Source organism: Budorcas taxicolor, chromosome 17 (assembly GCF_023091745.1).
Source record: "Budorcas taxicolor isolate Tak-1 chromosome 17, Takin1.1, whole genome shotgun sequence".
Taxonomy (NCBI): domain Eukaryota; kingdom Metazoa; phylum Chordata; class Mammalia; order Artiodactyla; family Bovidae; genus Budorcas; species Budorcas taxicolor.
Window position 1 is genome coordinate 71,604,766 of NC_068926.1, and position 22,088 is coordinate 71,626,853.

Here is a 22,088-nt window from a genome sequence, read left to right on the forward strand (position 1 = left end):
TGAACGCTGGTGTGTGCTGCCCCAGACCCCCGGCCCCCTGGTGGCCAGCAGCGCCTTCTCTGAGTCTGTGAGTCCGTCCCTGTCTTGTAGCGAGCTCACTGTGTCACTGTGTGAGATTCCGCACATAAGCGATGCCACATTCGTCTTTTCCTGGCTTACTAAGCATGATAATCCCCAGGCCCATCCAAGTCGCCACAAATGGCATCACTTCACTGGTTTAATGGCTGGGTAACGCCGCTGCGCACACACGCTGCCCCCTCCTCACCCGCTCGTCTGCTGACGGGCGTCTAGGCTGCCTCCATGTCTCGGCAACTGTACACAGCGCTGCGGCGCACACCGGGGCGTGTGTGGCCTTCTGAGCCACGTTCTTCTCCAGAGGCATGTGGGACCTTAGCTCCCTGGCCAGTGACCAAACCTGTGTCCCGTGCAGCGGGAGTGCAGAGCCTCAGCCACCGGACTGCTCGGGGCTCCCCTGGATGTTACTCCTCATGATGCTGCTCTCGGAGAAGGCAGAGGCACCCCACGCCAGCGCTCTCGCCTGGAAAATCCCGTGGACGGAGGAGCCCGGAAGGCGGCAGTCCATGGGGTTGCTGAGGGTCGGACACGACTGAGCAACTTCACTTTCACTTTCACGCATTGGAGAAGGAAATGGCAACCCACTCCAGTGTTCTTGCCTGGAGAATCCCAGGGACAGGGGAGCCTGGTGGGCTGCCGTCTCTGGGGTCGGACACGACTGAAGCGACTTAGCAGCAGCAGCAACATTATGCTACTATAAATGGAAATTCTGAAGTTCATTTTCAGTTTTCACTGCTAGTATAGAGAAACGCAGATAATTTTTACACGACTGCAAGGTCGTCAAACCGGTCATTCCTAAAGGAAATCAGTCTTCAACATTCACTGGAAGGACTGATGCTGAAGCTGAAACTCCAATACTCTGACCACCTGATGTGAAGAACCGACTCATTTGAAAAGACCCTGACGCTGGGGAAGATTGAAGGCGGGAGGAGAAGGGGATGGCAGAGGATGAGACGCTTGCATGGCATCACCGACTCAACAGACTTGAGTTTGAGTGAACTGCGGGAGTTGGTGATGGACAGGGAGGCCTGGTGTGCTGCAGTCCATGGGGTCACAGAGTCAGACACGGCTGAGCGACTGAAGTGTACCCTCTGTCTGCGGAATCTGTTCCCTGGCTCCACCAGCGTTTCTGTGAACCCTAGCGGTCTGCTACGTGGCCTTCAGGTCCCTTGCACACACACAGGTTTGCCTCTTCCTTTCCAATGCCTTTTCTCCCTTCCTCACACCCTGCAGTGAACCTCGAGTTGAGACGGTGAGGAGGCACCCTTCCTGCTCAGGCTCACCAGCAGGCGAGTGTGTGTATTCAACGGTGTCTCCCTTGGGCAGCTGGAGGCAGCACCCTTCTAGAACAGGCTTGGTGTGTTCATCATGAATGGGTTTTCCCTTTTATTCCATGACAGGGTGTTTTCCTTTTACTTTTCCTGTGTTGGGCCAGCTTTGCACTCCTGGGATAAATCAAGCTCAGTCACGGCTCACAAGTCCTGCTATCTGCTGCTGGATTCCGTCAGTATTTCATTAAGGATTTCTGCATAAGAAATATTGGTCTCCAATTTTCATTACTTGTGATGTCTTTTTCTGGCTTTGTTAATCACGGTAATACTGGCCTCACAGAATGAAGGAGAACATGTTCTCCATTCTGTTTTTGGAAGAGTCTGACAAAGTCGGCTGTTAATTCTTTGTAGATGTTTGGTAAAATTTACCAGGGAAGCCCTATGGCCCTGGGCTTTTCTTTGTTGAAACTGTTTCATTACTAATTCTGTTTCTTCAGTTGCGATAGGTCTGTTCGGGGTTTCTTTCTTCTTGAGCCGGCTTTTTATAGCTTGTATATTGCAAGGACTCAGAGTCATCGAGGCTCAGGAATTCGCTGGTGCGCTGCTCACAGTACTCCCTTTAATCCTCTTCATTTCTATAAGGCCATTTAGTAAAGCCCTTGTTATTATTCCAGATTCTAGCAATTTCAGCCTCCTCTTTTTCTTTGTCAGTCTAGGCAAAGGTCTGTATATGTGCTGATCTTGTCAAAGAAGCGACTGATTATCTCCTCTGCTGATTCGATTTGTTTCTGCCCTAATCTTTTTATTCCCTTCCTCTGCTTTAGGCTGAGTCTGTTCTTCCTTTTCTACTTTCTTCAGGTAGAAGGTTAGACCACTGATTCGAGATTTTCCTTCTCAAGGTTGGTGTTCACAGCTAGGAATCCCCTAGGAGCTCCTTTTCAGCGCCTCCCACAGTTTTGCTACGTCCTGTCGTGAATATTTCTTCCGCTATTAGCTTCTAACTTCATCCAGCTGTGATCAGAAAAGGCACTCTGTACACTCTCAACGCTTTAAAACTTACCGACATTGGCTTTATTGCTCAGCACACGGGCCCCTAGAAGAGTGTGCATTTTGCTGCTGATGGGCAGTTTGTGCGAGACAGCTCACCGCCTGATCAGCACACAGTTTATGAGTGCTGAATGTGGTCTGGGTCCCGTGTCCGTGGCTAGGCTTTCCTGTCAGGCTGTACCCCAGTCATTCACCGCTCTGCTTCTTCTGCTGAACGACTGTTTTCTAAGTGGACAGTCCAGTGCCGTCGAGTACATTCATTCACACTGCTGTACAACCATCACCAGCCTCCGTTTCTAGAACGTTCTTCACGCATGACGGCAACTCTGCTCTCTAAACGATGACTGCTGTGACACCAGGCCCCTGGCAACCACCACTCTACTTTCAGTCACCATGAATCTGTTTTAGGGACTTCATATAAGGGGAATCAGCTAAGATTTGTACTCCTGAGTTCAGCATAATGTCTCGGAAGAAACCTCAACGCCCATGGACAGGTGAGTGCATGAAGACGCAGGGTATGAACACATGACGGGCTACTACTCAGCCACAGAAAAGAATGAAATGATGTCATTTGTAGCAATGTGGGCGGACACAGAGATTGTCGTATTAAGTGAAGAAAGCCAGCGAAAGACACATATGTGCTATCACTATGGGTGGAATCTAAAAAAATGGTACAAATGAGCTTATTTATGAAACAGAAGCAGACTAACAGATGTAGAAAACAAACGTATGGTCAGCAGAGAGGACAGTGGTGGAGGGTGTAACCGGAGCGTGGGATCAGCAGACGCAAGCCACTGTGTATAAGCCAGAGGGACAGCAACACCCTGCTGCCCAGCGAGGGGAGCCACGCGCAGCACCGGGTAGGGGCCTGTGATGCAGAAGAGCTGCACGGGCCCCAGGGTCACTCTGCTGCCCGCCTGAAACTAATGCATCACAAACCAGTCATGCTTCAGCTTCTACAGACAGGCTAATAACACCAGACAGAGGCTGACAGAGGGCCGGGGGGCAGGCTGCAGAAGAGCCCGGCTGAGAGCTGACCTGGGCGCAGAGCCCGCACGGGGAAGGGGAAATGCTCAGAGACACAGCTCAGCGCAGCGAAAACCGTAAGCGAGATAAGCAACAGCTTCATTTACAGAGAGATATATTTTCACTCTTAGTCCCGTGAGGCCTCCACAGAGCACTCAACCAGGACTTAGGTAAGAAATGCTATGGCAGCTGAACGGGGGCAGCGTGGCGGTCCACCGCTTCGGGCGGGAAGGCCCGCGCTGCTCAGCGGTCCGCGCCGGCAGCGGCTCCCCTGGACGGAAGGACACGGTTACCTGGTAGCCCTCGGTCTTCTTCTGACACCACTTCAGCAAGGCGTTCCTCTTGGACCCCCCGTACTCTCTCGCCAAGGCGGACAGAGGGTCCCTCCTTTCTTCCCTGGGGAGTGGAGAGAAGAGACGTTTCAGCTCGCGTTCCTTATCAGAGCGCCCCTCCAAGCCAGAAAGCCAACAGAACAGAACGGAGCGCCTCAACAGAGCAAATGCTCCTGGGAGGCGGGCAGCGGCCAGAGGCATCTGCACGCGTCTGACTCCTGCCAACCTCTGCGGGTCCCACAGACCCACCGCTGTCGGGGCTCAGCCACCTGAAGGGAGGCCCTGCCGGCACCCACAGGGACGCCGTGCGCAGGGCCGGCGCGACGCGGCCTGGGACGCTCGGAGCGCAGCGGCCACACCGGCAGCGAGTGAGGGCCGCACGGCTCCTCCCCCTTGGGCCTCGGCCTTCCTTGCCGTTACGTTTCATCTCACGCAACGTCTATGTCCTCGGTCACTTCACCTTCTTTTTAAAGCACTGACTACAATCACAAAGGACAGGGTTGACCCAGGTGGAGGATCACTCCTGCCTCCCGAGAGCACACAACTGGGGAAGCAGACAGGACAAAAGAGCAGCAAGCGGCAACACCACCCACAGCGCGTCTCCAAGTCCTGACTGCTGAGCTGCACGTTCTTTATTGACTGGAAGTAATCAGCATTTCCCCTTGCATAAAAATAGAGTTCTTCTGTAAGCTCACTCACTCGGCACCCCCTTGCGAGGCTCGACCATGTCAGGCCACGTGCAGGCGCTGGGCGGCGGGCGACACCGGCCCGCCCCTCAGGGAACATCATCGCGCCCTATGGGACGGACACACGCTGGAGCTGGGGGAGGGCTCAACCACCACCCAGGAGTCATCCCCAAAGATTCTATGTGGGGTACTTCAGGGCACTGCCACCTGCTTGGGGGCAGAATAACATCCTGCCCCAGATCCGACAATGAATCTAAAGAGACTGTGGCCAGCGTGGCAATGGAGCAAGGGAGACCCGAACCCACCCAGCCCAGCACCAACCCCTCCTTCCAGGGACCACTCCAGGGGCAGGACAGAACGCAGAAGCCTGCGGAGAGCGGGGCTCTGCAGAACAAGCCGTCCCTGGCCAGCAGGGCCCTCTGCACAGCTGGTCTGATTTCCAGCAATGACTGTGCAAGGAAAGCAGATTCCAGCCCCACAACCGCACATCCGACAGGCCAGCCCGTGTCCCAGATGTCACAGGCGGCGCGGGACCCTTCTGCTCGTATTCACCCTACAGAGGAGGACAGGCCATCAGACATGCCCGAAGAGCGAAGTTCTTCCAGGTGAGAGGTGTGTTGACATAGCACCAATCTTTGTTTATTTTAGAACCAAAAGTAAACTACGAAAGTATTCCAACCTGCAGTCAGACCCCCGTCTCAAAGAGCACTTTCACGCATGCGCTGGCTCACCATACTCCTGTCCTAGCTGAAAGCGCTCAGAGGTCTGTCACAACAGCACCGAACACAGGAAACGAGAACGAAGATAAAGGTGAGATGTGAACAGAACAAAAGAGCAAGCCAAGAGGAAAACAAAACTGACAACCACCGTGAGAGGCTGAGTCTAGCTCCCACTCGTCCTGCTAGAGAGACAGCCTAGAGCAGCACCGAAGCACAGTGCAGCCCACGGGCCCTGGGGGCTGCAGAATGGGGCCTCCGAGCGGGAGGCGTGTCTCCTGCCACTGCTGCCGGGCAAGGAAGCCAGGGCCAGGAGCGCTCCCGGGCAGGCGCACGGCTTCCCGCACAAGGGCCAGGGACAGGCCGCGCCCCCGCCTGGGGCGCTAGACACAGCCCAGGCGGATGGCGCTCGCCTCGCTCGGCCGGAGAGGTGGGTGCCGCCGCTGCTCGCTGCGCCCGGGGCCGCTCTAAGAGGCCGGTCCCCGAGAGGCAGGGCGCTAAACCTGAGTGTATAATCTGAGTCTGAGAGCCCAGACAGTCCACTTTTATTCAGACCCGTAGGTCAATAAACAGGAAAGGTCCAAAACCACTGCCGCCCCCTTCGGGTTCCGCCTGCGCACGCACTGAGCCTTGGGGCCTGCCAGCGCCCGCCCTGCTCCCCGCCCTCGGCCCTCAGCTGCCCGAGGCCCCCGCCTCCAGCCTCCTCGCTCTCCACTCACAGGCGGCGTTCCAGCGTCACTGAGCTCACTTTTGCACTCAGCTGTTTGCTACTTTAAAAAAGCAAAACTGGAAAAAAAAAAAGAGAGAAAAACCCACAAAAAAAAAACAAAAATAACACCAACTGCTTGGGGGAAGTAATTCTCTCTGTAACTTTGTTTTATTTTTGCACTTTTTGTCATCTTTCTCCACTCTGGGCATAGAAGAGTGGATCAGAAAACACTCAACCCACAAAGAGAGAACACACACCAGGGCTCGAATCCCACTATTTCACAGCCCGATCGTCCACTCTCAAAAGGCCCGGGACGGCCCGGGGGCAGCGCCCCCGCAGGACGCGCCCTCTACCTGATGCGGCTCCGGGCGGTGGGGGTCACGGAGGCTGTGGGCGAGGAGGAGAGCGACAGCTGCGGCGAGGTGGCCCCCATGGCCATGAGGGCGGCGGGCGATGCACCCTCAGGAGCGGATACGTCACGCTTCATCTCCTCGCTGCTTCGTCTGGACACTGCAGGTCAGAGCAGAAGCAGTTTAAACTGAGCTCAAGACTCTCATTCAGCAGGTCCCCCACAGAGCAGAAACTGCCGTGTGTTACTCGCTCCGTCGTGTCTGACCCTGTGCCCCCCAGGGACTGCAGCCCACCAGGCTCCTCGGTCCTGGCGTTCTCCAGGCAAGAATACTGGAGCGGGCTGCCATTCCCTGATCCAGGGATCAGACTCGGGTCCTACCCACATTGCAGGCTGACTCTTGACCTTCTGAGCCACAGGGGAAGGCCAGAAAGGGCTACGCAGGGGGAAAAACTAACATTGTCTTTATCTGACTGATAATGTGAAAGGATTTTATTTTTTCACTTCAAAAAAACCGTAGAAAAGGGACAGCTGTTGAAGTGTGCAGAGAAGCCCGCATCCTAGCACACACCTGGCCCACAGTGAGTCCCACCAAACCTGGTTCAGTCACAAACACGACCCAGCCAAAGCAACACTTGCTCTCAACTACAAGCAACAAAACCCTCCTGAACTTGGCCAAAAGCACTGAGGCGACGGAAAGGAAAGACAGGGGCCTCGCATGATTGGGGGTCAAGCCAAAGTTCAGAAAAACGAATCAGTGAGACGAAACAGCAGAAGACGTCATGTCCAGTCAACTACCGAGAAGTAAGGAGCGTCAGAAAAGTCCTACGTGGAGAGTCCGACCGAGTCACACGCGCCGTGTTGGCCGTAGAAAGCCCTGCGAACTGGAGGTAGAAGCAGCCCCTGACAACAGGTCCCCAGGGGAGGTGGCTTTCCGTCCACAAGGCGCAGGGGACCAGCGGGTGCTCACAGCACCGGGTTGCGCACGTGAGCCGTGAGACACGAGGCCAGGCCCTGACCCTGGACGGGCCTCCTCAGCAGGCGCTGGTGTGGGAGCACTGCGGCACCAGCCCGGGCTGGCTGGGACGCAGGCCTGCCAGCACCCGTCACCCCGCCCCCCCCCCCCCCCCCATATAGCCAGCTAGCACCTCCTGGCGGTGGAGGGCCTGCACCTCTGCGTCGGCTCAGTGATGGGCTCCAAGGCCTGGAGGAGACGTGCTTTCTACGACAAGGTCTTAGGAAAAGGATGCGCTTGAGCGTCCGACATAGTTTTATAATCATTCTGCCTTTTTCTTCCACTGTCAAATCTCTGTATAAATCTGCAGTTTCTTTCGAGCGCTGTGCTAGGAAACTGGATGAGAAACCTTCATAATTTTATATGAAGCACAAGAAACAGACTAAGAAAGAATGGGAAGAACCTGTTACAGGAAAAGGCTCTGGACTTTGGCTTTGCAGGGGAAGAACCCTGTTACAGGAAAAGGCTCTGGACCTTGGCTTTGCAGGAGAGACTTTGGTTGGACTTCCCACTCAGCTAAGGTATCCAAAAACTGTACCAACTGAAATTCACATCCACGTGGGATGGTGCCCACAGGAGGCAGGGTTAAGGAACCTCTCCTTTGCTGGTCCAACTTCTAGTTGAGCTATTGAGGGTTAAAAAAAAGCCACAAAAGGAAAATAATAAGGACGCTGACAAAAATGAAATGTTAGCTCAAGGAAACCAGCATGTGCCCATCAGACACAGCACCGTCACACGGCCAATCACACTGCAGACGCCCGGCTTCAGAGGATCTCTGGTGTGCTTGGAAACAACCTCCAGAACAGTCACAGCACAGCCTGCGGTGAGTATCCCGACCTTCGACTACAGGCTTCCCTGGTAGCTCAGCTGGTGAAGAATCTGCCTGCAACGCAGGAGACCCCGGTTGATGTCCTGGGTGGGGAAGATCCTCTGGAGAAGGGATAGGCTACCCATGCCAGTATTCTTGGGCTTCCCTGGTGGCTCAGCTGGTAAAGAATCAGCCTGCAGTGCAGGAGACCTGGGTTTGATCACTGGGTTGGGCAGATCCCACATTTGTTAAGTGAACGGAACTATCTAGCTCTTTTTATTTTTGAAATCAGGGCCATGAAATATGATTTCTATGAAATCTGTAAGATACAATGGGGAAATTCAGAGTGAAAAACAGTCAATTGAAGAGGCAGGTAAGGATAAACAAGCCTAAAGAGAAGGAGCGCAAGTCCATCAGCAGACCTTCCAGACGCACCTCTAAAGGCCGTCTCAGACGAAGGGCAGTACCTGAGATGGTCTTTGTGCTCTCCATGGCAGGCACTCTCGGCAGAGAAGCAGGTCGGCTGGTCGAAGACGTTCTCAGCAGATGCTCTGCACCGGGTGGAAAATGCCACAGTGAGGAGACCTGACCCCGAACTTCAAGGGCACAGGGAGCAGGAAGGTCTCCTCTCGCCCCAGAGGCTTGTCCCTCCTTCTCGTCCAGGCCCCTCGACAGCTCCCAGAGTCCCCGACACAAACACCGCCTGCCGACAAGGGCCATTTCATTCACTTGTATTTCCAGGGATGAGACATTCAGTGCAAACAAACGCTTCCAAACCACTGAGAGCTACTTCTGTCTGATGCAATTCAACAGAAGCCCAAGACCCTCTGCTGCATCAGGGTCTAAAGGCACTAGGTCCACACCCTGCTGTGAGCCCACAGTGCATGGCTGTGTGGCGGGGGCACACAAGCCCACAGCCAGAGGCGAGTCAGGACCACATGGGAGCACAGGACGATTCAGGGTCATCAAGCCAGAGGGAGAGGCCACCCACCACGACTTGGGGCGGCCGGAAGCCTTCAGCAGCGTTCTGACGAGACCCTGTCTGGCCGGCTATGCTGCTGGATATCAGGCTGGGGAGCAGCACTGAGCCCAGGACACACCGCAAAGGTCAGGGGCCACAGTCCCAGCCGCTGAGCCTGGGGCTGGTGGAGAGCAGAGATGGCCTCGGGGGATGGCTCTGGGGGCGGTGCGGCTGGAGGACGACAGCCTCCCTGGCCGCTGTGTGGACTTCAGTCTGGGGGCAGCAAGGACCCCAGGGAGGACAGAAGCAGTCTCCCCCCTCACCTGTCCCCCCCTCCACTATACCAGGCGGGGTCGGGGGACTCTGGAGTCCCCAGCCCTGGGGCAGCAGGTCCCCTGGCCCCTGGCCCAGCCATCTCACCACCCTGGGGCCAAGCTCCAACACCCCCTCCCTGGCACCTGCTTCCCACAGTGGGCGCCCCAGACCCAGGCCAGCTCGCCTCCGTGCCCGGCGCCACTGCAGTCAGGCTGGGAGGACGGGCACAGGAGGGCCGGACGTGCTGCATGTGCCCGGGACGCGTGCCAGGTGGGGCTAGTGAAGACTGCTCACCTCTTCTGAGTGCAACACACTTGGACGGGAAAGGAGAGAGCGACTGACAGACAGCCCGTGCGCACCGCCCGCTTCACACTCTCCCTCTCAGCCACCAGGGCGTCAGCTGTCTCTCCAGGACAGCATCTCTCACTCTGACCTGCACTTCCCGAGTGTGGAAGGCACGCGCGTGAGGCCATGCCCACACGGAGCCCTGGAGGGGAGGCAGGGCAGCGGGTGAAGACAGGCCCACCCAGCCCAGAGCCACCACCCCTTCCTCGTCCTGAACCGACACACCCTGAGCCCCGAGCGGCTGCACGCGCCCTCACAGAAGCGTGCATCGTGCACAAAGATGGACTCAGCAGAGCCGGGGGAGCGCGGAAGCCGCAGGAAACAAGAGCCAGCATTTTAAACGGAGCCCAAGCGCCCACTTCACAGCTACAAGACAGGTCCTGTCCCAGAGGCTTCATCTCCCAGGGGACGAGGGTGAGACCAGGCATCAGAAGCACACGGGCGCAGGGCGAGGGCCCCCGGGCACACGACGGGGGCGCAGCGCACAGAAGCCCGCCCGCCGCTGCCGCCGGCGCATGCGTGCCCAAGGACCCACGTCGTCTCAGCTCAGCAGAGGCTGGCACTTACACTCTGAGGAGGCACCTTCCCGCGGGCCAGGGCGGCGCCCGCGCACAGCCCCTCCGCCCTGCCGCGTGGGTCAGAGTACACGCGCACTGCCAGCGCGCCACGGCAGAGGAGGCAGGCAGGAGACCGCAGACGCTGCGGTGACCGGGTCTGCCCTCGGCAACCTCGTCTGTAACCCGTGCGCTACACGAAACCACTGGGCACGACGTGCGGTTGCAGCAAGGAGGGCAGCGGGCAGGAGCCTGCCCTCGTGGAGCTGAGTCTACGGCGGAAGTAGGACGTGTGAGACACAACCGCGTGCGAGGGGCACAGGGAAGCAGCGGCGCCGGGCTGAGAGCTGCCCAGAGCCTGGAGAGGCCTCCCGGGGAGCGATGCCGCGGTGAGCAGGGCGGCGACCTGCGGCCTTCACGCAGGCGCAGGAGGGGCTTCTGGAAACGCCGGGACCAGCAGGGCTGCGAGGGCGGGGCTGAGGGGCGGGGCGTCGGGGACAGTCCCGGGCGGACACCCCTCCGTCCCGGGGGTGGGGTGCAGGGGGCAGGGCGCGGTGCACGCGGGTGACGAGCGGACTGCAGGGCAGACAGCGGGAGGCCTGGACGCGGGCGGTGGCAGGGGGACACACGGGCTCAAGGCTGCTCAGGGGCAGACTCGCAGACTGCTGACCACGTGGACAAGCGGCTGAGAGAGGAGGGTCCTGTGCGCAGATGCGCGAGGAGGAGGGCTGTGGGAGGGGAGAGGGGCACACGCGGCACTGAGAGGCCGGGAGACGCCCAGGGCCGCCGGCCGGCGCGTTCCGGGGACAGCGCTGAACACGCCCAGCTCTGTCAGCGCCCAGCGGACGAGAGGGGGACGACCTGGTGGCAGGAGGCCACGGTGGCCGGGGTCGGAGCCGCCGCAGGCGCTGGAGACGGGAGAGGTGCGAGCGTGCTGAGCGGAGCGGGGAAGCGGTGGGTGTGCGAGGTGAAGAGGCGGCGGGGGCCGCGGGAGCGCTCCGCACAGAGACCCCCGCCCACCCTCGAGGCAGGCGCACGGCCCGCTGCTTGGTCCTCCCGCCTGAGGCTGGCAGGGCAGCTGTCCCCGCTTCCCTCATCAAACTTACCGGCAGCGCAGCGGGTTTAAAACCAGGAGCCGAGGGCTTCCCTGGAGGCCCAGGGTAGGACTCTGCGCTGCCCCCAGGACACCTGTCAGACTCCTGACCCAGGAACTAAGACCCTTCGTGCCGCAGGGCAGGGCCGTGAGAAAAGCGAACTATGTGACTTCTTTCCACTGTTCTGCGTGCTTGAAATGTTTCATGATAATATGCTGGAGAAAATATGAGAGCCTAGACAGGGTTTATCAAGACAGACAGCAAGAACCACCTTCAGAAGTGAACGGACGCACACAGGGTGCTAACAGCAGGGCGCGTTTCTCTCGCAACGGCTCCCTGCGAAGCTCCCTGCGCTGGCGAGGCCAGAATCGGGCTTGGGTCCACCCTCTGGAGAAGGGAAACTGCTGTGAAACTTTTCAGTAACTTTTCTTCTCCTTCTAACTGAAAAGACTCGGCTTTCTAGCGAAACCTTTGAACTTCGTGTGACATTTGTTATGTATGCCCTCACCATAAATCAGTTTTTTCAAAACACTGAATTTTTTTAAAGGTTTACATCTCTGTCCGCAAATAACACAACTCAGTGGGATGGTCACAGCAAGACTCTCCTTGCAGAAGGTGACTATCCTTGCACCGGTCCGCTTTCTTGGACGTCTGAGCTGATGACACCAACACGACCCTCAGGCCACGCCGACCCTGGGCAACCCCAGCTCCCCAACCATCTGCTTGACCAACCAACATCTCCGCCTGACTGTGGACCTTAAAGATCACTGTACAAGAGGGCAGTAAAGACCCTCCCAACTACCTGGATCCACGTACCTGCTCAGGCTAGAAACACGAGCTCACATGCAGTCTACAAAGGCCCGCCTCTTATGGCCCAGACCACCGAATTCAACTGCCAACCGTACCAACAGAAGTCTACTTAGGCCAAGATCTCTGGTCTGAAACACCTTCCTGTGTCTGACATACAAGCATGACGAAGGAGAGGACAGAACAGCTACGTCTTCTATAACACGCTTCACGGGAGAAACCCCCAGTTTCAGCACAGTGGACAGAGGCGGCACTTTGGGGCTTCCGAGCTTCGGGGCTCTCACCCTGCCAAGGGCAGACTGTGCCGTCTGAGTCACGCCCGGACAGCGGTCGCGGTGCAGCCGCACTCGGGCCTCCCCTCTCAGGCGGCCTGGAGAGCCACAGTGGCTCCTGAGGACTGAGACCCAGCTGCTGGCTCTGAGTTCTGTAAGTGGTTTCTTTCCCTGGTGAGTATTTAAGATAAAAGGCTACACTATCATCAAATTTTGGGTAAGAAGTCACCCAAAAGTGTTTCCTGCTCTCTGTATTTCCAGTTTCAAGCAAGCCCAGTAAAGGCATCAGAGCAGACAGACGTGGAGAGTGAGGGCGGCTCTCGCAGGGGGACCGCAGACCCCTGTGCCCGGTGGCGTCATCACCCGACCGTTAACAGGGGATAAACAGAAGGGAGCCAGAAAAAGCCCCGAAACACTCACCACACTAGCCTGGCCCTCAGTAACCCTGGCCCACAGAGCTGATACGCCCACTTTCCACCCACAAAACCAGGGCACAGGGGGACTCGACAGCGATCTCTGTCCAGTTCCCCAGGCTCGTCCGTCCCTAAGAGCCACTTCGGGTGCTTGTGGGAAGAAGTGTCCACGCCAGCACACGGAAGGTGAGGCCCGGGGGTCCACATTTTATCGAGTGATTGAGGTAAAGCTCACCAACAGGTAAGTTTGATAAACAGTGCTGGTGCTAGCAAGGTTTCCCCATAACCTCGTGCTGCTGTGAGCCGATCAAGATGAGTCGGTATGGCAGCCTTGAAGGGGAGAGGCCCTTCGGATGCAGCTACAGAGCGACCACACACAGGAGAGGGGTCGTGCGCTCAGCACGACCGGGTGCAGCCCGTGGCCGCCGACACCGTGGACCAGGGCTGCTCAGGGGACAGGGGAGGGGGCGAGGCTGACCGCAGGGGTTGTGAGCCTGGGAGGAAGAGAAGGCCCTGGGCCAGGTGACCCCTGACTCACACAAGGAAGCCGCGTCAAGAGGTCAGCCCCGGGGCCTGGGAGCACACACACAATCCCAGACCCACCCGGGGGCCAGGAGGGGACCCTTTAAACCACCACACGCCTTCCCCGGGCAGGAGGCCCTTCCGGGCGGAGGGGAGACCTCGGGTCCCCTGGGCGGGTGAAGTGGAGGCGGCAGCAGCCTGCCCTGGGCCCCACCGCCCCCGCCCCCACACCTGTGCGGGCCCAGGAGGCAGGAGGGCCGGCGGGGGCTCGCCAGGTGTCTCCACAGCCGCCCCGCCCCACACAGCACTGTGAGAACAGGGCCTGGCAATGTGCAGACTCCGGTTGCCCACGGTGACACCAGCAGCATCGCATTCCAACACGTCTGCCAGTGACTACTTCCCGATCTGCAATCAGGACACGTCCTTAGTAAAGCTGTGACACAGACGTATACCAGGGTGGCAGGAATAATGTCAAGAACAAAGGGAAAGAGTCAGATGGAAATTAACAACAGAAAGGAGACGCGGTGCACGAGCCGTACCTTGAACAGGGATCTCCCCGTAGTTTGGTCTCTTATCTGAGAGGGCTGTCAGGGGTTTAGACGTGGAGATCGGTCCACTGATGGAATGTCTCTGAAACCACAGGACAAAGGGCGTCAGACGGCACTGTGTGGTCACTCAAGTGCTGGCATCACGGAGGGGACGCCCTCCAAACTTGCTTCCTCCCCCACCGGCCCCCTCCCAGAGGCCTCGGATATTCAGGGTCTTTTAAGTTCCCACACAAACCACGTGAAACCATCCATTTCCACAGGACCGCGGAGGAGACAGAGAGAGGAGCCGCCCAGACAGGACCGAGTCTTCCCCACCATTATCACCCTGCCTCACTCTGCTCATCAGAAGCGAGTCACCGAGCCCAGCCCCCCCGGGAGTGGCAGATGACACGCGAGCATGGCAGAGGAGGCCAGGATTGCGGGGGCAGTTCAGAGCCCGCTGCCCCGTGGCTGAGGGATCTCCTTGGCCCATTGCTTCTAAGGTCGTTTAGGGCAGGGCTGTTTAGCTCCACTTCTCGGTGTGGCCCTTGAGGGCCCCTAATGAACGCTCCAAGGATTCAGAGAGGACTTCCCACGGTGGGGAGAGTAGCAGAAGCAAACGAACCTTGCCCCGCGCAAACCCTGAGAAGCCCCAGGAGCCGCTCTTCCCTGCAGAGCGGGCCCCACCCGGCCGGCTGGGCCCACCCTGTGCTGCGCGTGTAGACGCCCTCGGCCAGGGCCTGGGGGAGCCCTGTGGGCTGCAGCCTGTCCACATGGCTCTCGGCCCTGGGCGCCCCCACCCCAGCCCTCGTGCTCCCTCCTGGCTGCCCCAGAGGCAGCCTCCCTGCTCACCACGGAGAGCAGCCTGGCCCGCAGCAGGGCTCAGCCCGTTTCTCAACCACAGATCTCAGCCCCACGACGATGTCTGAATGGAACTGCCTCCAGCCTCTGGTCCGGCCTCCCAGCTGCCCGTGGTGCAGAGGCACCCAGCCCGGACCCCTCACGGCCTCACCGAGGCCTGAAGAGCCACCTCTCCTCATCTTGTCTCCCGTTCCCGGGGATGCCTATTCAGTGGGAGGAGGCCCGGGGGTCTGTGTGTTCAAAACTCCACACGACTCTCGTGCACAATCAGGTTTGAGAAGCCTGTGCTACCTAAACAAGACCTAAAATGCTGCTGACTGTGGCTTCTATTAATAATTACTAGTGTGTTTTCCAAGGTAGAGATGAGATTTTTTAACTTATCTTTACAAAAGTTTACAAATTGACATCATGAGCATTAAACCTCAGCTGGCAACCACTATTTAGAGAAACTTCACCTTATTTGAAGTTTATTATACCTTAGTGCCTTTATTTGCTTTCATTTATATTTTCATGCCTTTAAAAAATCTGATTAATAGAGTGCAAGAAAAAAGCTCCCTATAGATAGAGTATGGAGTTTCCGCTGCCCTCCTTCCAAACTGAGAGTGTGACGCTTCCTACGGACATGCAAACACAAAGCAACAGGCACGTACCTGCATGGGGGAGACAGCGGCCGCAGGGGGGGTTTTCATGGGACTGGGGCTCAGAGGCGTTCGAGGGATTGCTGCTGTGGCAGGGCTGGGCACTGGAAGACAGCAAACACACAGTGAACGAGGCCGTGATGGAGTGCAGCGGAAGCTTCGCAAACACCCCCCACCAGGGAGCACCGATCAGCCAGCACTCGGGGCTTCCCGGGAACAGCTGCCACCCCACCTCCTCAGCCCCAGCAGCCCTGCCGCCAGGGGGACAGTGTGCTCCCCAGACAAGCGGTGCTGACTTCCAGGCCTGGCTGTACCGGTCACTTCGCTGCTGCTGTCTAATTGCGTGGTTAGCACCCCCACAAGCCAAGGGCTCCACGTGCAAAGACCTCAGGAGCGCTTCTGTGGCTGCATCGGGTGAGAGGTTGGGCACGTGGTGGACGCTCTTGGCATGTTACATGAAGGGGAGCTAGGCTCAGAGCAGCTTTCCTCCCCTCCCTCGTGGGGCTCAGCATGTCCCCTCACGTGGCTTTCCACAGTGTTGCATTCGACGCACAGTGTATAACAGCTGCTCACGTGTCAACCTCCCTCTCTGGAATGAACTGTTCAGAAGGTGGCTTCCAGGAATCCCTGGGGGCCAGTGGCTGGGGCTCTGTGCTTTCACTGCCGGGACCCAGGCTCAGTGTCTAGTTGGGGAACTAAGACCCAGCATGCTGCGTGGCCAAAAAAAGGAAAAAAATCTGTATTAGGAAGTAAAAAGGGGCCACTGAATGACAGTGGATGGTGGCCTGAGCTGGCCGCCAACTGCACTCCCAGAGATGAGAGAGCAGGGCAGGTGTGCGAGAGGCTGGGCACGAGGGCTTGATGGCAGACTGGCGCCGGGCAAGCAGGAGGGAGGCTGCAAAACTCCTGGCCTGGGAATGGGCGGCACGGCGCTGCCTTCACAGGGAGAGACGGCAGCTGAGGGGCCAGGTCTGCTTCTGGACGAGGGATGACACCTGGAGCCACCGGGTGCCGGCGTCAGGCAGCACCTGAGTGCACAGGCCTGAGGGGCCTGGAGGACGAGCGGGCCTGAAGTCCACACCTGGAGGCTGCCTGGCTCCGGGAAGACACCTGACCCCTGCGTGGGGTCAGCCTGAGTCTGACACCAGGGTCTCTGTGGCCGAACAGACCCCAAACCTCCTGTTGAGACTCTGCTTGCAGAAGACTGACTCCCTGACATAGCGTGGAGTGCGATGAGACTCACAGCAGAATGCTGAGGCGCGCCAGCCAGTGCAGAGCACACGTGTGCGTGAGCGCGCCGCCGCCCAGCACGGCACACGAGCTACCTTGAGACGCGCTGTCGAAGGACTTGATGAGGGTCTTCACCGTGGGCGTCGGCTCCGAGGACGTGGAGGACCTTCTGCTCAGCCCCATGCCCTGCCTCAGGGCTGCCAGGTCCCGCTCCACGGCGTTCATGTAGTTATACACCCGGCCACGCTCCTCCTCCTGCCTGAAAGCAACACACGAGTCAGGGCACTTCTGGACATGCCCTAGAGAACACACGCTCCCTTTCCCAGCTGAGAAGCATTAGAAAGCATCAGCTAAAAACAATCGTATCACGTGAGCTCAGTAAATCACCTGGTCTGATAATCTTATTAGATTCGTGAATTCCAGGAAATGATAGTAAAGTTTTTATATCAGGTTATCCTAATTAGGTTAAGTAACCATCGGCTTCCATTTCCATCTGTGTTAAGTGTAGGTGAGAACACTGGTAATCAATTAGCAGTGAGAGGGGAGGTGGTCTGGCTGAAGGCCCCGACTCAGAACAGGGGAGTCAGCGTCTGGGCTGCTGGGAAGGCCTGTCCTGCCCCAGGAGGGCGAGTCTGGCTCCATCCAGTGCCACCGGGCTTCCCGGTGGCTCAGGAGTAAGGACCTGCCTGCAGTGCAGGAGGTGCAAGAGACCCTGGGTCGGAAAGATCCTCTGGAGGAGGAAACGGCAACCGCTCCAGTACTTGTGCCTAGGAAATCCCAGCACAGAGGAGCCTGGTGGGCTACAGTCCATGGCGTCACGAAGACTTGGCACAACTGAGTCAGTAAGCCACAAAACAAACAAACAACACCGGCAGCGTTTCCGTGGTTCCGCACACCTCCTTAAAGCCTAGGCTACGGCGGCGGCCAGGTTCTCATTTCCGCACACCTCCTTAAAGCCTAGGTTAGGAAGACGGCCAGGTTCTCATTTCTGCACACCTCCTTAAAGCCTAGGCTACGGCGGCGGCCAGGTTCTCATTTCCGCACACCTCCTTAATGTCTAGGTTAAGACGACGGCCAGGTTCCCATCTCTTCTGTATTCAATCTACTGCGATACGAAAAAAAAAAAAAAGCGGCCTCATGGGTACATAGTTGGAAAAGGGAAAAGTATTTTAATGATACTGCACTGGCCATATAGAGACAGCAGCTCACAGAGTTGCACGCATTTCCCGAACGCTGATGCCTGGCGTTACACGGGTTATTTTTAAAGTCTCTTGTTAGCATCACTGGTGATCTCATCGGGAAACCCTTCATGGGGAGCTGCTGAGCCTGCAACAGCAGATGCAAGTTTTCCAAAATCCTAACATTTACTTAAAAGCCCACGTTTCATCACTGGTGCCAAACACTGTCAGTTGTTTCCTTGAAGTGACAGGCTCCTTTAATCATTTTCAAGAAATATCCACCAAACACCAGAATCTGAATACCAACAGCTGGAGTCAGTCATTCTCAAGTAAGGATTTTCCCTGCATGAAAACACGCGGGGCTCTCCTCCAGCCCCCTCCACACTGGTGCATGACTGCGGCAACGTGACTCCCACCTGGACCTCAAGGCCCGGGACAAGGGACGGGGCAACTCCCTGCTGCACCGAGGACTGGAAGGGAAACTGCACCGTGAAAATGCGAGTGGCTGGGACGGGCAACACAGCCGGGAGCCGAGGCCTGAGTCCCCCGGCACCTCACGCCTGCCTTCTCCTTAACGGCAGCACAGTGCGGAGGGCAAACCGCGCGTCAGCGTTCCTGTAAAAAGTCCGAACTTTGAGCAGGAAGGGTGTGTACAAGTGAAGAAGCAATGACCTGCCCACTCACTCCATGTTCTGCTTAGTAAAGACGTCAAAGAAAAACAGTTCACCAAGACTGTCCACCAGACCTGGGCAACGATGAAAGTCAGCAGCCTTTTCAAGTTGGCCTGTTAAATATTTTCTCAATTTTTTCCCTAAGGCTATTTAAGAATTGTTCAACATAATGAACAATCAAATTCTTAATAATAACCTCCAACTTTGATACTTAGAGATACTTGGGGCTTCCCTGGTGGCTCAGGTGATAAAGAATCCTCCTGCAATGCGGGAGACCTGGCTTGGATTCCTGGGTTGGGAAGATCCCCTGGAAAAGGGAAAGGCTACCCACTCCAACATTCTGGCTTGGAGAATTCCAAGGACTGTATAGTTCATGGGGTCGCAAAGAGTCGGACACGACTCAGCAACTTTCACTTCACTTATACTTAATAAAAGGAAAAAACCTCAAAAAAGTCTCTCCCCTCACAGACAGTCTCCCTAGAAGCTGGGGGCACATCATCAAAGGCTCTTCACAGGATTCCAAAGACGTCTGTGTTAAATGGGAGAAGCCCCACAGGTCAGGAGCACGAGACACTCTCCACGCGAGCAGCAGAGAGAAGTCGGCCTGCACCCTCCACTCGAGCCTCTGAGCCACCTGCCGACGGGCACTGGCCGCGGCCGCGAGCAGCACCCAGGCGTCTCACTACAGCCCCACAACCCTGTGATGGAAGCAGCACCGTGTCCACCGCAGAGACGAGCGGCCCCCAGACCAGCAGCAGCAGAGCTGCACGGGGCCGAGTCTGTCTCCAGGGTCTGCACCCTCCCTGACGGCGACAGCCCAGGAAGAGCAAGGGGCTGGGGCGGGAACCGCAATGGGCCACGTGCGGCGGCCGCTCCAGCCCCTCCAGAGTCGGGGACTGTGGCCGCTGACGGCAGCTCGGAAAGGCCACGGAGCCCGTGCTACTGTACGGGGCTACTCGAGGACCGGCAGGCTCTGGGGAGCCCGTGGAACAAGCCTGGACTCGGGCCACTTCCATTGGACCCAAACTCAGTGACAGCAGCGTCAGGACGCACAGCCTCCCGGTGAAGCTGCGTCACAGAACCAGGGCTCACAAGCTCCCTATGGAGACTGAAGGGCACAGCTGGCTTCCCGAAACTTACTTGCGTGACTTTATTTCCTCCAATTCTTTCGTGAGCTTCTCATTTTTCTCTTGGGCTTCATGTAAGCGGCGCTTCAGGTCACCAATCTCCTCTTGGGCTTCAGACTTAATGTCATTTGCGATGACCACCGCAGTCTGCAGATCAGCCTGGAACTGCCGCCATTCCGCTGATTCCTCCTGCATTAAAAAACTACGTTTTTATTTCAAAAAGAGCAATGAAGACGTATTTTAAAACAAAATGTGCTTATGATTAGACTGCTGTAATGCACTGTCTCAAGTGATGACTGATGACTTTTAAATCCCAGAGAACTGCTATTACCTATTTCTAATAGACTACGTAATTACTTTTAGTGAACGGTGTTCCTGGTGAGGAAAAGCTGCCAGCTGACCTGCTTGCTGAGGCAGCAAGCACTTGGACTGCTCAGTAAGGATGATCAGGTCAGGCCTCCCTTCCCTGTGGCAAGCTTCAAAGTTAGTCTTGTGAAAATAAACATATCTTCCAAAATATGCCTGTGAAGAGCTCAAGCAGGTAGATATATGGTGTGTGAGCTACACTGGAAGATTTTACAGTGAAAAACTATAAATATCCTGACATCAAAAACGAACCGGAAAAAAAAAAAAATCAGAAAGGAAGAGGCAGCCAGAAGGAAAACACTAAATTTAATCTCAGCAGACAAAACACACAGGAGGAGGAGCCCAGGACTGTCCGCTGTGTGGCCTCCCACGGCCATGGAGGACGCAGGAGCCTCCTGGAGTCACGGCCGCCAACCCCAGGGGCAGCGCCCAGTACCCCTCACAGCCTGGGCAACGGAGAGGAAGGAAAAAAGGAAGGAAGGAAGGAAGACGGCGCTAAGTCATGTCCGACTCGTGAGACCCCACGGGCCACAGCCTGCCAGCCTCCTCTGTCTGTGGGATTCTCCAGACAGGAGCACTGGGGTGGGTTGCCATTCCCTTCTCCAGGGGAACTTCCCCACCCAGGAACTGAACCCGGGTCTCCCGCACTGCAGGGTCAACCCAAACCTCGAGACCAGCTTCCCCCGCCCTCTGCGTCAGAGCGTCACTGCCGTGGCAGACCGATCAAACCCACAGAAGGCAGAAAGCCCACGGAAGTCAGCGCAGCCTGGGGCCTTTCATCACCTAGGACTCATGACGCTTCTTCCCAGGATATAACCCCTGCTCCCTAAGTGCATCTCGTCAACACGGTGCCAGCCCCTCTCTGAGGGGACGGCCTTGCCCACCCGCAGCCTGGTGGCTCTGGGCCACGGCCGCGTCCACGGCTCGGGGGGCAGGTGGCGGGCGCAGCTTTCGGGGAGCCGCGCGCGTTCCTACCCGCAGTCGCCTGTGCAGGGTCTTGATTTCTCTTTCCATGTCATGTTTTTGGTCCTGGAGTTTTTTAACCGTATCTGAAAAGACCACAAAAGTTTAACTATTTATTCTTAAACCACGTTTAAAAGGAAAAATAGAAAGGGAGGGGGTACTTATATATGCTATTCAAAAAGTCATCCTGCCCAAAGACATTCTATTTTTAATACAAAACTTGAAAAGGAATTCCAGTCTAAGTATAAATCAGTATGACTCTGTGAGGAAAATATCAAATTTAAATTGCGACTTCTGGATGACTTCCTTCCGCAGCGTCCTAATTCTGAAACCAAAAGCTAAGTTAAATCAATTGTTAAGACACACACACACACTGTTGGCTCATAACCAAGCAAAACAACATTGACTGCAATTAAAATGGGGGCTTTTAATCAAAAGGGTTATTAACCTGTTTTTACAAGCATAACTTAACTTTGCACACTGGAATAGATTCCAGAAAGGTCGTGACTTTGCTAAACTTTTTACAAACTTAATTATTTAATAACTTGGGGAGCTGCTGTTTAATTCTACAGAAAAGTCTTTTCACAAAGGATTAAGTAATTCAATACTCCTCAAGTTATTTCTTGCATAATGTGAATTTGCTCCAAACCACGTCATGCAATGTGAACATCTGATGAGCACCGCTAATGTGCAAAGGCCGCTCTAGACAGACCAGGGCTGCGAAGATAAGCGCGCAGACAAGGCCACATCCTAGGACCCAGGCAGGCACAGGGAAATCACTTTCCACTATTCCAAAAAGTCAGCTTTTTACGAAATAAAAAGTTAATTACTTTTACTCAGTAATTCAAGAAACTGCTAATAAGTACCCTCTTTTGTGTTAAATTTTTGCACAAGGTGCCTGAGATGTAAGGAAACGAAAAAAAAGGTGCAGTTTCTACCCTTTCAGAGACAGAAAAGAGGATGCTTTCATTGCAAAGGATTAAATTTTAACAGTCTGTCTCCACACAGCTGCTTCAGACCTCACTTCACCTGGAAACTTAGGGGTCAAACGGGCCATCCCGTTTGGCTCAGGGCAAAGTGGGAACACAGGTGCGCAGCCAACCCAGTACCCCCTAGGTGAGGATGACTCTGGAACCAGAGGGAACTGGGCTCTGTCTGACCTACATGTGGATGAAATCAGGGTCTTGGTGATATCAGCAGACACGGTCAA

General features: G+C 56.3%; 1 protein-coding gene across 7 annotated transcripts in view; it reads right to left on the minus strand.

Annotated features, from left to right (window-relative positions):
* SPECC1L (sperm antigen with calponin homology and coiled-coil domains 1 like) overlaps positions 1-22,088 on the minus strand; it is an 86,307-nt gene that overhangs the window by 20,259 nt on the left and 43,960 nt on the right. For all 7 annotated transcript variants that reach the window (XM_052654515.1, XM_052654513.1, XM_052654518.1 and 4 more), the window contains 8 exons: positions 20,891-20,964; positions 19,563-19,738; positions 16,669-16,832; positions 15,356-15,447; positions 13,857-13,947; positions 8,502-8,585; positions 6,216-6,372; positions 3,713-3,815 (listed from right to left, as the gene is read on the minus strand). In XM_052654515.1, coding sequence (XP_052510475.1) covers positions 3,713-3,815; positions 6,216-6,372; positions 8,502-8,585; positions 13,857-13,947; positions 15,356-15,447; positions 16,669-16,832; positions 19,563-19,738; positions 20,891-20,964 — 941 coding nt within the window. The remainder of the gene's footprint in view (positions 1-3,712; positions 3,816-6,215; positions 6,373-8,501; positions 8,586-13,856; positions 13,948-15,355; positions 15,448-16,668; positions 16,833-19,562; positions 19,739-20,890; positions 20,965-22,088) is intronic.